Source organism: Paroedura picta, chromosome 12, assembly GCF_049243985.1.
Source record: "Paroedura picta isolate Pp20150507F chromosome 12, Ppicta_v3.0, whole genome shotgun sequence".
NCBI classification, from domain to species: Eukaryota; Metazoa; Chordata; class Lepidosauria; order Squamata; family Gekkonidae; genus Paroedura; species Paroedura picta.
Genome location: NC_135380.1, coordinates 24,859,351 through 24,871,759, shown reverse-complemented (window position 1 = coordinate 24,871,759; position 12,409 = coordinate 24,859,351). Strand labels below are relative to the sequence as shown.

At 42.0% G+C, this 12,409-nt stretch overlaps 1 protein-coding gene across 1 annotated transcript; it reads right to left on the bottom strand.

Annotated features, from left to right (window-relative positions):
- Positions 1-3,840: 3,840 nt before the first annotated feature.
- LOC143821632 (gastrokine-2-like) lies at positions 3,841-11,452 on the bottom strand. The gene is made up of 6 exons (XM_077305806.1): positions 11,411-11,452; positions 9,960-10,013; positions 9,085-9,222; positions 7,566-7,670; positions 6,323-6,458; positions 3,841-5,527 (listed from the first exon to the last, which is right to left on the bottom strand). The coding sequence occupies exons 1-6, from the start codon at positions 11,420-11,422 to the stop codon at positions 5,439-5,441; spliced, it is 534 nt and encodes a 177-aa protein (XP_077161921.1). The 5' UTR covers positions 11,423-11,452; the 3' UTR covers positions 3,841-5,438.
- Between the last annotated feature and the right edge of the window lie 957 nt (positions 11,453-12,409).

Here is a 12,409-nt window from a genome sequence, read left to right as displayed (position 1 = left end):
CTCATTTATGCCTTGGAGGGCTGACACAGACCCCCCCCCCCCAACTGAAGGAAGAAGGAAGACATGTACTTATATGTGGAAAAGCAGCAGTTTAAATGCTAGAAGAGACAGGGAAGCAGACAGGTGCCCCTGTGAGTTGGCTGAAGCATCTTGGGGATCAATTTGTCTGTCTGTCTGTCTGTCTGTCTGTTTGTCCGTCCGTCCGTCCGTCCCTCCCTCTCTCCCTCCCTCTCTCTCCATAGTTCTTTCTCTTCATAAATAAAACTATTTAATTCTCCAAGTAGCCTGGTGGTCTGCTTTCTCTGCATATTCAAACTCTGTCCCACACCTGCAATTCTTTTGGCATTCTGTATTCTCTTGGGTCCCTAACATTATGATAAATAAATCCTGCAGCTACACTTATAGCCGTGTCTTTCCTGAAACAACAGTTGTGGTTTCTATGGTAACAGGCCTGTTCTTGACAAAAAGGGGAAAGGGAATGCCCCCCGGGAAAGCAAAACAAACTTGTCTTTCATCCCACAAGGCAGAGTTTGGTCCTGAAGGTTCTCAATATTTTACACGGACCTTTTGGTGGTAGAGATATTCATTCATTTTAACCTGATGATTCCTCTTATACTAAATGTATTCATGTTGGCTTAAACCAAAAGGTTTAACAGAACAATAACCTTCAATATAAAAGCCAATAAAAATAAAAGCATGATATAAAACTAATGTATACTTACTTTAAAATATCCTGGGCTGAACCAAGTTGGATGTTATTCCAAACAATCATGCTAAAGACTGTGCTTTAAAATTAAAACAGCAGTTGAGAAAGAATAGATGAAAAAAAAATCATCATTGACAGAAGAGAAAGCTCATGAAGACAAGAATATTTTCACCAGTCACCAAAAGCCTTATAAGGGAAAAAAGCCAGAGGATTTGCTTTGGACCAAGAGTTTAACAGTGCAGATACCACAAAGGAGGAAATCCCTCCTGAGAATTTATAGATTTTATTTCTACAAACAGACATTGAAATATTACACTGTGGAAATACAGGGGCACAGGTGTTCCTTGAAGATGACAATCAGCAGGCACCATAGCTTTTAAATACTAAAAATCCCCTCCCCTTTCGCATTACCTCAGTGCACATGGACTTGTGTGTGAGAAGCACAATTCTAGACCGTGCTGGGACCAGACTGTTAGAGACTTTAGCAGTGAAAACTGGCATCTTGGCATGGGCCCTTAAACCAAGATCAGTGCAAAGCCAGAGAGTTTTGTAGAAGTGGATTAATAGGTCTCTTTGGGCACTGTGAATTAGCAGAATGTTTGGCTTGGCTACCACCAAGTTCCAAAGTCATGTCATTGCAGGATGTCATAAATACATGTGGAATTGAAGAGATGACGATAAGAACATGCTTTTAAGTGATAAACTATCTACTCCAGGGAATTTTTTTAATGAAGTGGAACCAACACAAGTGGTACAGGCACTCCCCAGTATTTTCAGGATCTTGTGGACTAGAAAAAAAAGGCTTGACAAAACACAGAACAAAACGGAAATTATGGGAATGCACTGCACTGATCATGGTGTCATTTGAATTGTCCTTAAAAATTAGGTAAATCATGGCAATTCCTGATTAAATCATGGAAATTCCAGCTGGTATGAATACAATCTAGCCCTGCACCTTTGAATCACCAGCTTCATTATTCCTAATAAAATTAGAAACCTGGCCAGTTGCGTTCTTTTATTGTTTTTAAAAGCCTCTTTTTATTTTCATAGTTATGAAAACAATGCAGAAAGGATCCTTATACCATTTCATCCTACCAATTATGACTGAACATATGGGTTTAAAAAACACCTAAGCAATGAAAGTTCACACTAAGGCTCATTACACATGCATGCCTTAACTGTAGATTTTCAGAGCAGTAAGCCTTTAAACTTGACTGGATTCTGTGTCTGCCTTATGGACCATTGTTTTTCCTCTGGTGTATTTTTTCTGAAACTACAGTTAAAAACCCTGCACTTTTCTAAACAGGGTAGAACATCACTTGGGACATGTGTGTGTGTGTGGGGGGGTGATTTCCAAGGTTCCCCCCCCCCAAATTACACAATTGCCCTATTGCAGTTGCAAAGCAACATCCAGCAAGTCCCTTTCCATTTAAATCCTCATGGTTCAGGTTTTGCTCAAAAATTTTAGCATTAGAAAGGAACACAGGCAATGGGAGGGTTCCATATTGTCTTGCATGAGGGGATTCTCTGCTGTGTTATCAGCCACTGTAAAAAATGGGAGTCACACAATCTCGTGATATGGGGGAACATGTTGAGCGTACAGAATGCATCGTATACTCCAATGATGCTGCAAGCTGTGATTGTTGGCAAGCTGTGTCTGTGGGCATTCCTGTGCAAAGTCAACTGCAACTTCACCACACTTTGCGCAGGGCTGCAATTTGGATGGGGGAGGATTCCTCTGGCAGAAGCTCTGAGGAGCATTTTGAAAAACAAATGAGGAGTATTTTTGCCAATGTTCTAGCACAGCTGCACAGTAATGCTAATCTCCTGCCCTTCCTTGCAAATTTGTGTGGTTTTCTCTTCAAGATTCTCTAATTCGATCCTACACACTGGTCATGATCTTGGCAGTTTTTAAAAGCCTGTCTTTTGCGGATTGCACTCTTCCTCTGAATGAATAAATCCAAAGGGATTCTTAAATTTGGCGGTTTGCAGAAGGTCCATGTGGCTCAGCTGCTATTTTAATGATAGGCTTCCAAAGACTGCCAAAATTGTCCCCCACCCCAACTTTGTTCACTAAAGCATTAAACGAGGAAATGTTTTGCAAGCTTTAGGCTTCCCATCCCAGTGTCTTTCTCTCTTTACATCTCATTTCAATTTCATTCTGTGCTGATGATTCCCCCTTCTTTATTTTGTTTGCATGCAGCACTGAAATGGCTCCCCCCCCCTTTTGTATTGGGGACACTGCTATTTGCCTCCTCTCTGATCTGCATCTCCTTTTAAAATTCCCCCATCATTTAATTTTTTTAAAAAATCAGCAAACTGAGATTTGCAGCAATCTCATACCATTGGCTCCTTGTTAAAAAAATTAATGAGGCGAAATGGAGCTTGCACCCCAATGAAGGGGGGGGGTATGGTGAAAGATGCAGAGTGAATGGAATTACCTCAATGTGAGAAGAGAGTGACCTTCAAGGGGAAGCAAAAGGGGGGGGAGAATTTGAGAGAATGTATACACTTTTGAATTACCATCATCTTGGAAGCAAAACAAGGGGGAAATTTACACAAAATCACTCTCAGAAAACCCAGGTAAACAGTGAACTGAGCACTGAAGGGAGGAAAGTCAATGCAGAATGACAAAGAAAACCCAACAGACTTGTATAGCTAAAGTGATGGGAAACACCCTGCATAATAGGCTTCAGTTCCACTTGCAATGTTCAACTCTGATATCATTTTGCATGCATATCATTCCAACCCTCTTTGAGCCTTTATTTGATCAGGCCATTGTCAGTAATATGTAGATCATAGAATCATAGAGTTGGAAGAGACCTCCAGGGTGATCTAGTCCAACCCCTTGCCTACTCACAGTGACCCCAGTTTCATGCCCAACTGATCCCCCCACCCAAAAACTCCAGACAAATGTGACAATTGCACACACCTAGTTTCATTGCAATAATGTCATGTTTAACAGAGAGATGTGTTCTGCATCTTTCTCTGAGTGGTTTGGTGAATTGAACTTTAAAGGTTTTGAAAATGCCTAGCAAGTTTCATCATTCTGCTCTTGAAATGACGCCCATCATAATTTGCAAAGTCAAAGCACAGAGTGGTTTACTGAATGCACACAGCAAGTTTAATCTCTTTATCAGTTTCCAAGTCACATTACACATCAACTAATAGGCAATACATAATAGCCATCAATGCAACAACAAATTCACTTATACCACTGTTCTGAGACAGTGTAGTCGATATAACCTCAACAACTAATTCTCTTCCGACGTTGTTTCGATATTGAGTCACCATTATAATTCCGTCAACTTATTCGCTTTCCCTATCATTTCAAGACCGAGTAGCCGTCATCCTTCCATGAACTAAGTAAATCTCTTGATTGCTTCACTACTGAGTAGCCCTCATTATCCCAACAACAAATTCACTTCCGCCATTGTTTTGAGACCGAACAGCCACCATCATTCCATCAACTAATTTATTACCATCCTTGCTTTGAAATTTAGTAGCAGCATTATTCCAGCAACGAATCTTTGTGCATCATCATCTTACTCCAGAAAGAGGTAACAATATACTTCACTAAAATAATCTTTGCTTTCTTCTTTCTTCAAAAGTATTTCCTGAAAGGGCACTGTTCATCTAGCTAATATCTTTTGATCCACCAAGGAAATGTCAGATATGAAAACAGTAGTTTTGTTAAGATATAAGCATTGTTGCCTTGTCAGGTTGGTACTTTCACAGCATAGCTGTAAATTAAATATTTTCAAGTATGATATTCATAATGTTCATTGTGATTCAATAAGAGCAATATGCCCAGGAAGAAAAGTTTCTGTATGTGCACAAACCTGCCGAATGAAGTCGTACGCATGACCTAAAGTGTTGCATGTACAGTTCCCGGGGCTGGGTCTCTGTATGTAGCATGCAAGGTTATGTGTGGACCGCAGCACCAGACTGGGACAGACAAATAGATGGTAGGCTTACAAAATTTCTGTTTTGTCACCCTTGCTAACCTGTTGAAAGGACTCAGTGAACATGAGACCATTCTTCTCACCTTAAACTTTAAGCGTGGACCTTAAATCTTAGGCCTCCTATTTATCTGCCTGGGACATGGGATTGCCATCCCCCTGACCCAATTTCCTGCCCCAAGGAGTTGGAGACAAAAATAACCTCTAGGATTCTTTTCCTAGTCTCTGTGTTAAAGAGCCTAGTGTGTCATTCAGAAATGATATCACATTCCACTCTGCCCACATACCATCCTGAAAGAACCCAAACCTTCTGGAAGTAGTAGAAACTCTAGCCGGACTCCCTCATCTCTCTGATCAGGTGCTTGTTGCTGCTGATTTTCACATTTGTTAAGTAGCTAGATGTGGGCAATAGCTTACTGACAGTCCACACTTGAATACATTTTTCTATATACTTGGTCTTTAATTTTTTTAGTGCTTCCATGGGCAATCATTGGATTTAAACAGAGAATGCTGGAGTAGGTCAGATGCACAGATTGTGACCCATCCATCCAAATAGAGCCCACTTGATTGACAGGGCAGTTCCCTGGGACTTTCATAAACTGCCTCTCTTTGCTGCCTCTTTGGGCTGGTACAATGGAAGCCATCGGATATTTGTCAGGCCACAAAAATGGAGGGAGGGCTGCATTTGCTTCAATGGGTCACAAGGTGTGTAGGTTTGGAGTAGAGGATGCCAAATGGAGTTCAGCTGGGAGATGGACATCTGTTCCTGGCTAGAAGAGCGAAATGCCTCCACATAGGTTCACGTTAAGAATAAGAAGGTGCACGTCTGCACAGGCTTTGCTTTCAACGGCTACTGGTTCTGTAGATGGAAGAAAATGCAAGTCAGACAGGCATTCACCAACATGTTGTCTTATAACTAGATAACTGTATTGGCAAAAGACAGTGTTCCCGGAATATTGTTCTGATGGGCAATGGCAATCAAAAATGCTTTATTAAGGGGATTTGCAAATATCATGGTGTCTGAGGATCTGTGCATGTAGGCCTTTTACTTCCTCTTTTTTCCACCATTTTTAAATACATCTTATCAGTTGACTATCAAAAGCTGCTGAACTATTTGCTAGGAACATCCACTTGCCAGATTGCAGCAGTAGACAGTGGACTGATCATCTCCCCCCCTCCAACAAAAAAGATAGAAGTGTTGTATTTTATACCCCACTTTTCACTATCTGAAGGAGTCTCAAAGCGGCTTACAATCATCTTCCCTTTCTCTTCCCACAACAGACATCCTGTGAAATAGGTGAGACTGAGAGAGCTCTGAGAGAACATATTTGGGTGATATCATTCCTGATTCACTGTGAGGTATTTCATTGAGGGTGGGATGTGCCCTTGGGAAAAGGCAGACATCCTTTTCTATTCAACTTACAGGCCCCACTGCAATTCATTTTAACAATGCAGATCAGTCAAATGGACTATGCAGCCTGCCTGTGTCCCCAGTTAGTGATGCAGGCTGATGTTGAAGAATCTTTGCTGAATAAACCTCTTGCTGTTGGACCTCAACCAGTTCAGCAAGACAACTTCCCCTGCTAGGGAATCAACCAACCTGTGTAAGCCTACCCCTGCCCTTAGGAACACTGTGAAATTTTGGCAAACTCACGTTGGAATTCTGTGGCCCAGTAGGTGGTGAAACCTCCACACATGGCTTGGGCGGGACTTCCAAGCTGATACAGATTTTTGACTACCTTGCGAGAGATACCATAGTTTCGGTGGAGGGCATGCAGTGTTGGATTCTCCTGTGTGGCAGAACAAAAAAGTAGAAATGGAAAATAAGCCACTTGGCATAATGGACTGTGATTCAGGTAAATTGTGTGTGTATATATATACATTGTTGACAACAAAACAATTAGTCTGCCAGAGCTATCTTCTACCTACTCTTCTCTGTTTTTGGTATTAGTTTCCTTCATACCAAGAAGAAGAAGAAGAAGAAGAAGAAAGAAGAAGAAGAAGAAGAAGAAGAAGAAGAAGAAGAAGAAGAAGAAGAAGAAGAAGAAGAAGAAGAAGAAGAAGAAGAAGAAGAAGAAGAAGAAGAAGAAGAAGAAGAAGAGTTGGCTCTTATATGCCGCTTTTCTCTACCCAAAGGAATTGACCATTGAGAGCCACTGAACTATTTACCAGGAACATCCACTTGCCAGATTGTAGCAGTAGACAGTGGACTGATCATCCCCCCCCCCAACAATAAAAAAGAACTGTTGTTTTTTATATCCCGTTTTTCACTATCTGAAGGAGTCTCAAAGCAGCTTACAGTCGCCTTCCCTTTCCTCTCCCCCTGTGAGGTGAGGGCTGAGGGAGTCCTAATATCACTGCTCTGTCAGAACAGCTTTATCAGTGCTGTAGCCAGCCCAAGGTCACCCAGCTGGCTGCATGTGGGGGAGCGGGCAATCAAACCTGGCTCACCAGATTAGAAGTCTGCACTCCTAACCACTACACCAAGCTGGCTCTCTAGAGGTGGGCAATGAGGCAGGCTCTCCAAAAGTATTGCTACCCTATAGCAATACAAACACCTTTTGCTTCTCTTAACATTTCATGGGTGAGATACCACTGTGGTAGACAGGTGGGAGGTGACCTAAGAAAAACCCTCCATGTTTGACTCAAAATTCCAGACCAGTTTTAGTCAACTGTCATTCTTGATCCTATCTATATTATCTTGGCACCAGGGCATCTAGTCTTGGAGAGATGTAGGAGATCCTTGCATAATCCTAATTACTTTCAATGGATTTTATATGGGAGGCCTCTCCACTGGATTGTACTGGGAATTAGTGGGTAAGGGGCGCTGTTGGATTTCCCCCCTCAGGCACCCATATGTCTTGGGCCAACCCTGGTTCTGTATCTTCATCAAATACCTCATGAATAAGGTTTTCAAGCTGTGATATGCTTGGAAAGGTGCTTCTATTCATCCGGGACACAACACAGATCCTCTTGTAGGGTATCTGATAAACAATCAACCCCTGTAAAACATAAGGAGAAATGTTAGAAACAGGTTTATCGCCATTCAGTTATGTTTTGTGCTGTAGGTTCTCTCAAACTTCTGGATGAGATCAGTCTCCTGGCTGAAATTCTTCATTGGTGATTATATTCAATATAAAGCTTCCAGCCAATAAAAGTGTTTTATATAGAAAGCCAGGAAGTACACTCTCTCTCAGTCCTTACTCCCAAACAGAAATAAAGCCCAATCCTGCATTTGTTTTCATCTAACCTTGTCTTTCATCCTTCCGTTGCCTCCATCATTCATAAAACTTAGGGTGCAATCAAGCTCCTCTTCCTTTTCCCCTCATTTACTGACCGACTTAATTTATATGTATTACAATGCATACAATAAACACCATGATACAAACTGCCTAAAATTGTGGCAGACATGAAAACATCAACTCTGTTACTCTTCCTCATCCCCTGATGTTCACAGCTAAACAGAAAATTTAAAAGCCCCACTAGAAGAACAGGAAAATCTGCTTGTATAGTGCATTGAAAGTACATTATCTATTGTGTGTAGAATAGGCCCTGGAGTGCCATTGCCTTTCCATCTATTCCCAGTGCCTGTATCAGTCAGTGGCACAATTAGAAGCCCATAAATATCCGAGCAGAGGTCCATCGACTGGAGCCCTCTGCATCTACAGGTGCCCCACCATCCCATGGTAGAACAATACATGACTTGTTGCCATCCATAACCATGTATTGTTCCATCCTGGGATGACAGATGATAGCAGTGATGCTCAGTAGGAGGATCAACACTCTCTTGTTTGATCTCAATTGATGACTGGGCAGGGGAGGGGGGGTACAAAAATTAAATAATAATAATAATAATAATAATAATAATAATAATAATAATAATAATAATAATAATAATAATAATAATAATAATAATACAATCTTACATCGTAAGAATTTTGCCCCAGAAACCTAGAGCTGGCACTGCAGACCACTTTTCTCTTTAGGGCACTTTATTTCTAGATCTTTTCTTTAAAAGAATGGAGATGCTGGGTTGGATCCAGACCAGATTTTCTGCTAATGGCAGGTGTGGTATGATTTCTACCAATTCCTCCTTTCTGTTGCAGACCCTTAATTTGTTCCCCCACTATTTGTCCTCCAGAGCCAGCATTTCAGGGAGATCAAGGGTGTACAGTATGAAGGAGAGACAGAAAAGTCATGTTTTGCTGATGGAAGTGTCTTTTTGTTAGCAGAAAATGTAGTTTGGATCCAACCCCGCATCTCTATCCGAGACTCTGTTTTTTGGTATTAACAGCCTTGCCCTTCAGAGAAATTCGGTGGATGCTTGAGAGAATAAAGGGAGATGCCTACTTCATCTTCCCCACTAATGAAACACACACACTGACCTAAAAAATAAGGATTTGATTTGACACTTACAGCATTGTAGTCAATGATTGCATTGGTGGAGTGTGTTCCAAAGTAGGTGTTGAAGGCAGCAACATTGACATGATTGTTGATGTTCACTGTCTGATAGACCGTTCCTCCATTGTTTCCCTTGTTTATGAGCTGAATAGCCTAAAAAATGTACATCATGTCAGATCATTGGTCCATCTCTCGAGTTCATAGATCCTGAAGCTTCAAATATGACACCTAGATATTTATATAACTGAACTGGTTCAATACAAGTAGCATTTAGATGCACTCAAGATCCATTTCCCTAGAGATTGGACAATCCATGGAACACAATCCATGAGAAAGCTTTCCCAATGTAAATTTCATTGAAGCTCACGAGAGCAAGAATACCACAGTGCCCATGGGTCTCTGCCCTTCATGTTAGTAAGGTCCTTCATTGTTTAGACTTTCTATCCCGGGCACCATATCTTGAGTCATCCTAGCTGTTAAGATACTCCCAATTGTAAGCCAAAGGAAGAGGATTCGAAAGATAAGATCTGGCCATATAGTTCAAATGCTGGATTTAATGCAAAAGTAATTTGATATGTTACAGTCTTTCTCATAAATACTGAAATGACACCCCACAGTTTATCGTAGTATCCTTGTAGGTCTGAGACAATGATCTGCCCAAGGCTTGTTAATGGATTCATTGTGGCAAAGACGGGGCTGAGATGGAGTCTGATCCCAACACACTCAGCAAGTTCTGGGTCATCGCTAACTCTTGCGGGCAGCAGTGGCAAGAGAAGAGGACTGCAGGCAGGATTGCATCTGGCTCCTCTCTGTTTTTGAACTAAGCCATACATAAAGAGGAAGCAGGGCTAAGGACCGAGCAAAAGAACAAAGCCTGCCCGGCTACTTACATTGCTCTCCGAGGCTGAGACTGTTAGGAGCTCCACCAGTACGACGGCCAGAATCTTGAAAATGGAATGAAAATAAAACAGTCACGTTCAGGTCTGTTTTACATGGCCTTAAATGTTATGCAGTTGAATGAGATCCAGGACCTGACATTCCTTTGCATTTTTCATACAGTCAACTGTGAGAAACAACTTTAACAGAACACTGAAGTCAATAATTGTCCATTTTGTCATTATCTGAGTGTCAGACAAGGCTCTGGGAGGCCCAGGTTCGAATCTCTGCTGTACTGTAGAAGCTTGCTGGGTCAGTCACCTACACTGAGCCTAATTTCTCTCACAGGGTTGTTGTGAGGTTAGAATGGAGGAGAAGGTGGAACCACATTGTTACTTATTGACATGGTCTCCCTTAATTAACTCAAAGGTCACTTCACTCTGTTAATTCCAGAATAGCTCCATTTTAATTGCCTGATTTACAATTGTCTATGACCTATGAAATGAAATGTTAAGAATCAAGCAAGCACTTCTCCCTTGATGTACATTCACAAGGCAATCCCAAGCAGAAAACACTTCAACGGAAGGAGAGGTATATAGTCTATAATTGCACTGAGCTATTAGACCCATAGCTGCCCTACTGTGTAAATGGATTCAGCTGGCTGATGAGGTGCACAAGTGATGGGCTGTAGCTATCATGCCATAGATAAGCTAATAAAGATTGTAGATGTTCAAGTCCTGGAAAGAGTTCTGTGACTGTGCACTGGAAACTCCACGAGGAACGTACAGGAAAGACCTTTAAGATCAGGAGGCAGAAGCAGTGGGGCGACTTGGCTCCAACCTACATATCCTGCATCGGTGTACCCTCCTAATTTTTCTTCTGTGTTCTGGGAAACATTGGGACTCTTCAGAAAGGATTTCCTTTCTTGACCAAAGTCCACACTTCCAAGTTGCTTTGCCTTGTCTAGTGGGAAGAGAGTTTGAGAGGCATCCCAGGAAATTTTCTCCATTTATGGAATGGGACAGTGAAACTACAGAGGCCTGGCTGCTCCTGGGAACATTTGCCCAAGCCCTCTGCAATGGATGTGGCGTCATGTCTGATGCTCAGGGGTTCCTCAGTAGATAAATCAATGATAAAAAATGTTCTATGGCTCAGTAGGTAGTTTGAGAACGACTGGCCAAAAGTAACAGCTTTATTGGACGGCTCCTACCACCCTTCGGCTGGGATGGGCTACGCCTCACAGACTCTGCAAAAGGTAACAGGACAGAAAAGAAGGGATGACAGTGCTAGGGTTCCTCTTCCTGTAAAACTGTCCATTTGCACGTGCCTATTAAATTGCTGCAGAAGCTCCTTGTCTAATCTCCTTCCTCTGACTTTCAAGCACCATTTCAGCCCCTTGCAGCTCTGAGCACTACACTCCATGTCCTGCCTCACATTAAACGTTGAAACGTACACATTTACTTACAAGGATTTTCATTCTGATCCTGGGCCAGACGCAAGCGAAAGATCAAGGTGATGGGATGTATTTGTGTCTCCTCCTTCTCCTTTATATACCTCTCCCCATGAGAGCCAGGCAAATAAAAGCCTTCCTGATAAAATATTTATTTTTCTCATTTTGGATCTCAGAAGAAAAACAGTTTGTGCTGCATATTTACCAATGAGGTTTGGTATTGTTCTTTTCTCTCTCTTGCTCCTCTTTATTTGATCAAGGGCTGCAATTTGGGCCCTCCTTTCTCTTCTTCACTGACTTTCCCTCATTTTTATCCATTTCTGATTAGAGCCGCCCCCAATCAAAACCTTTTGGGAGGAGACCTCCTAACCAGCACAATTCAGGAAGGACAATCCCTTTTCCCACCCCATCCCCCAGAACTTAAGACATTTGTACTGTGTCTCTTTCCTAAAGAGCTCAGGACCACACGTATGGCATTTGTCCTGAGCTTCTCACAGACACCCTTGAGACAGGAGAGGTAATAGTGAACCTAAATTCTCCTGAGTGTCAGGCCCCATTTTCATTAATATCACAACCCCCCTGCATTCTGCTAAATTGACCGCACTTAACTGAACACCTCAGATTGCAGCTTAAATTGCCGGTTTGGGACACTGTCATGACTAGATAAACTAAACCGTGAAGCTTCTATTGCCAGGGGATACTTGGGACAGATGGGGAGAAACCATTTTTATGTCAGGTCAGCTAGTCACCCGCATCAACAGGCTCTTTAGTTCCTCTTCGCATTTCTGCCATTAACCATAATATATAGGTAGTGTTATGTTAGGGGTTAATAAACCCCTGAAACATTCTTTAGACTTCAAGAAACCCCAGACGTGGTACAATCGTGCAGAATATTGTTGGGAAGCATAGCTGTGGACATGCCCACCGGGGCCTTTCCTTCTCCCTGGCCCATCATTGGCCATTTACAAGGGGGGGGGTGGAGTCAGCATGGCCATATATGGTCATATAGGTTGA

Excerpts from the sequence above, each read along its gene's own strand:
- LOC143821632 (XM_077305806.1), bottom strand. Across the intron at positions 9,223-9,959 it reads TCTCAGCCTCGGAGAGCAAT|GCTATTCAGCTCATAAACAA; the intron begins GTAAGTAGCCGG and ends TACATTTTTTAG. Across the intron at positions 5,528-6,322 it reads CTGGGCCACAGAATTCCAAC|AACCAGTAGCCGTTGAAAGC; the intron begins GTGAGTTTGCCA and ends TTCCATCTACAG.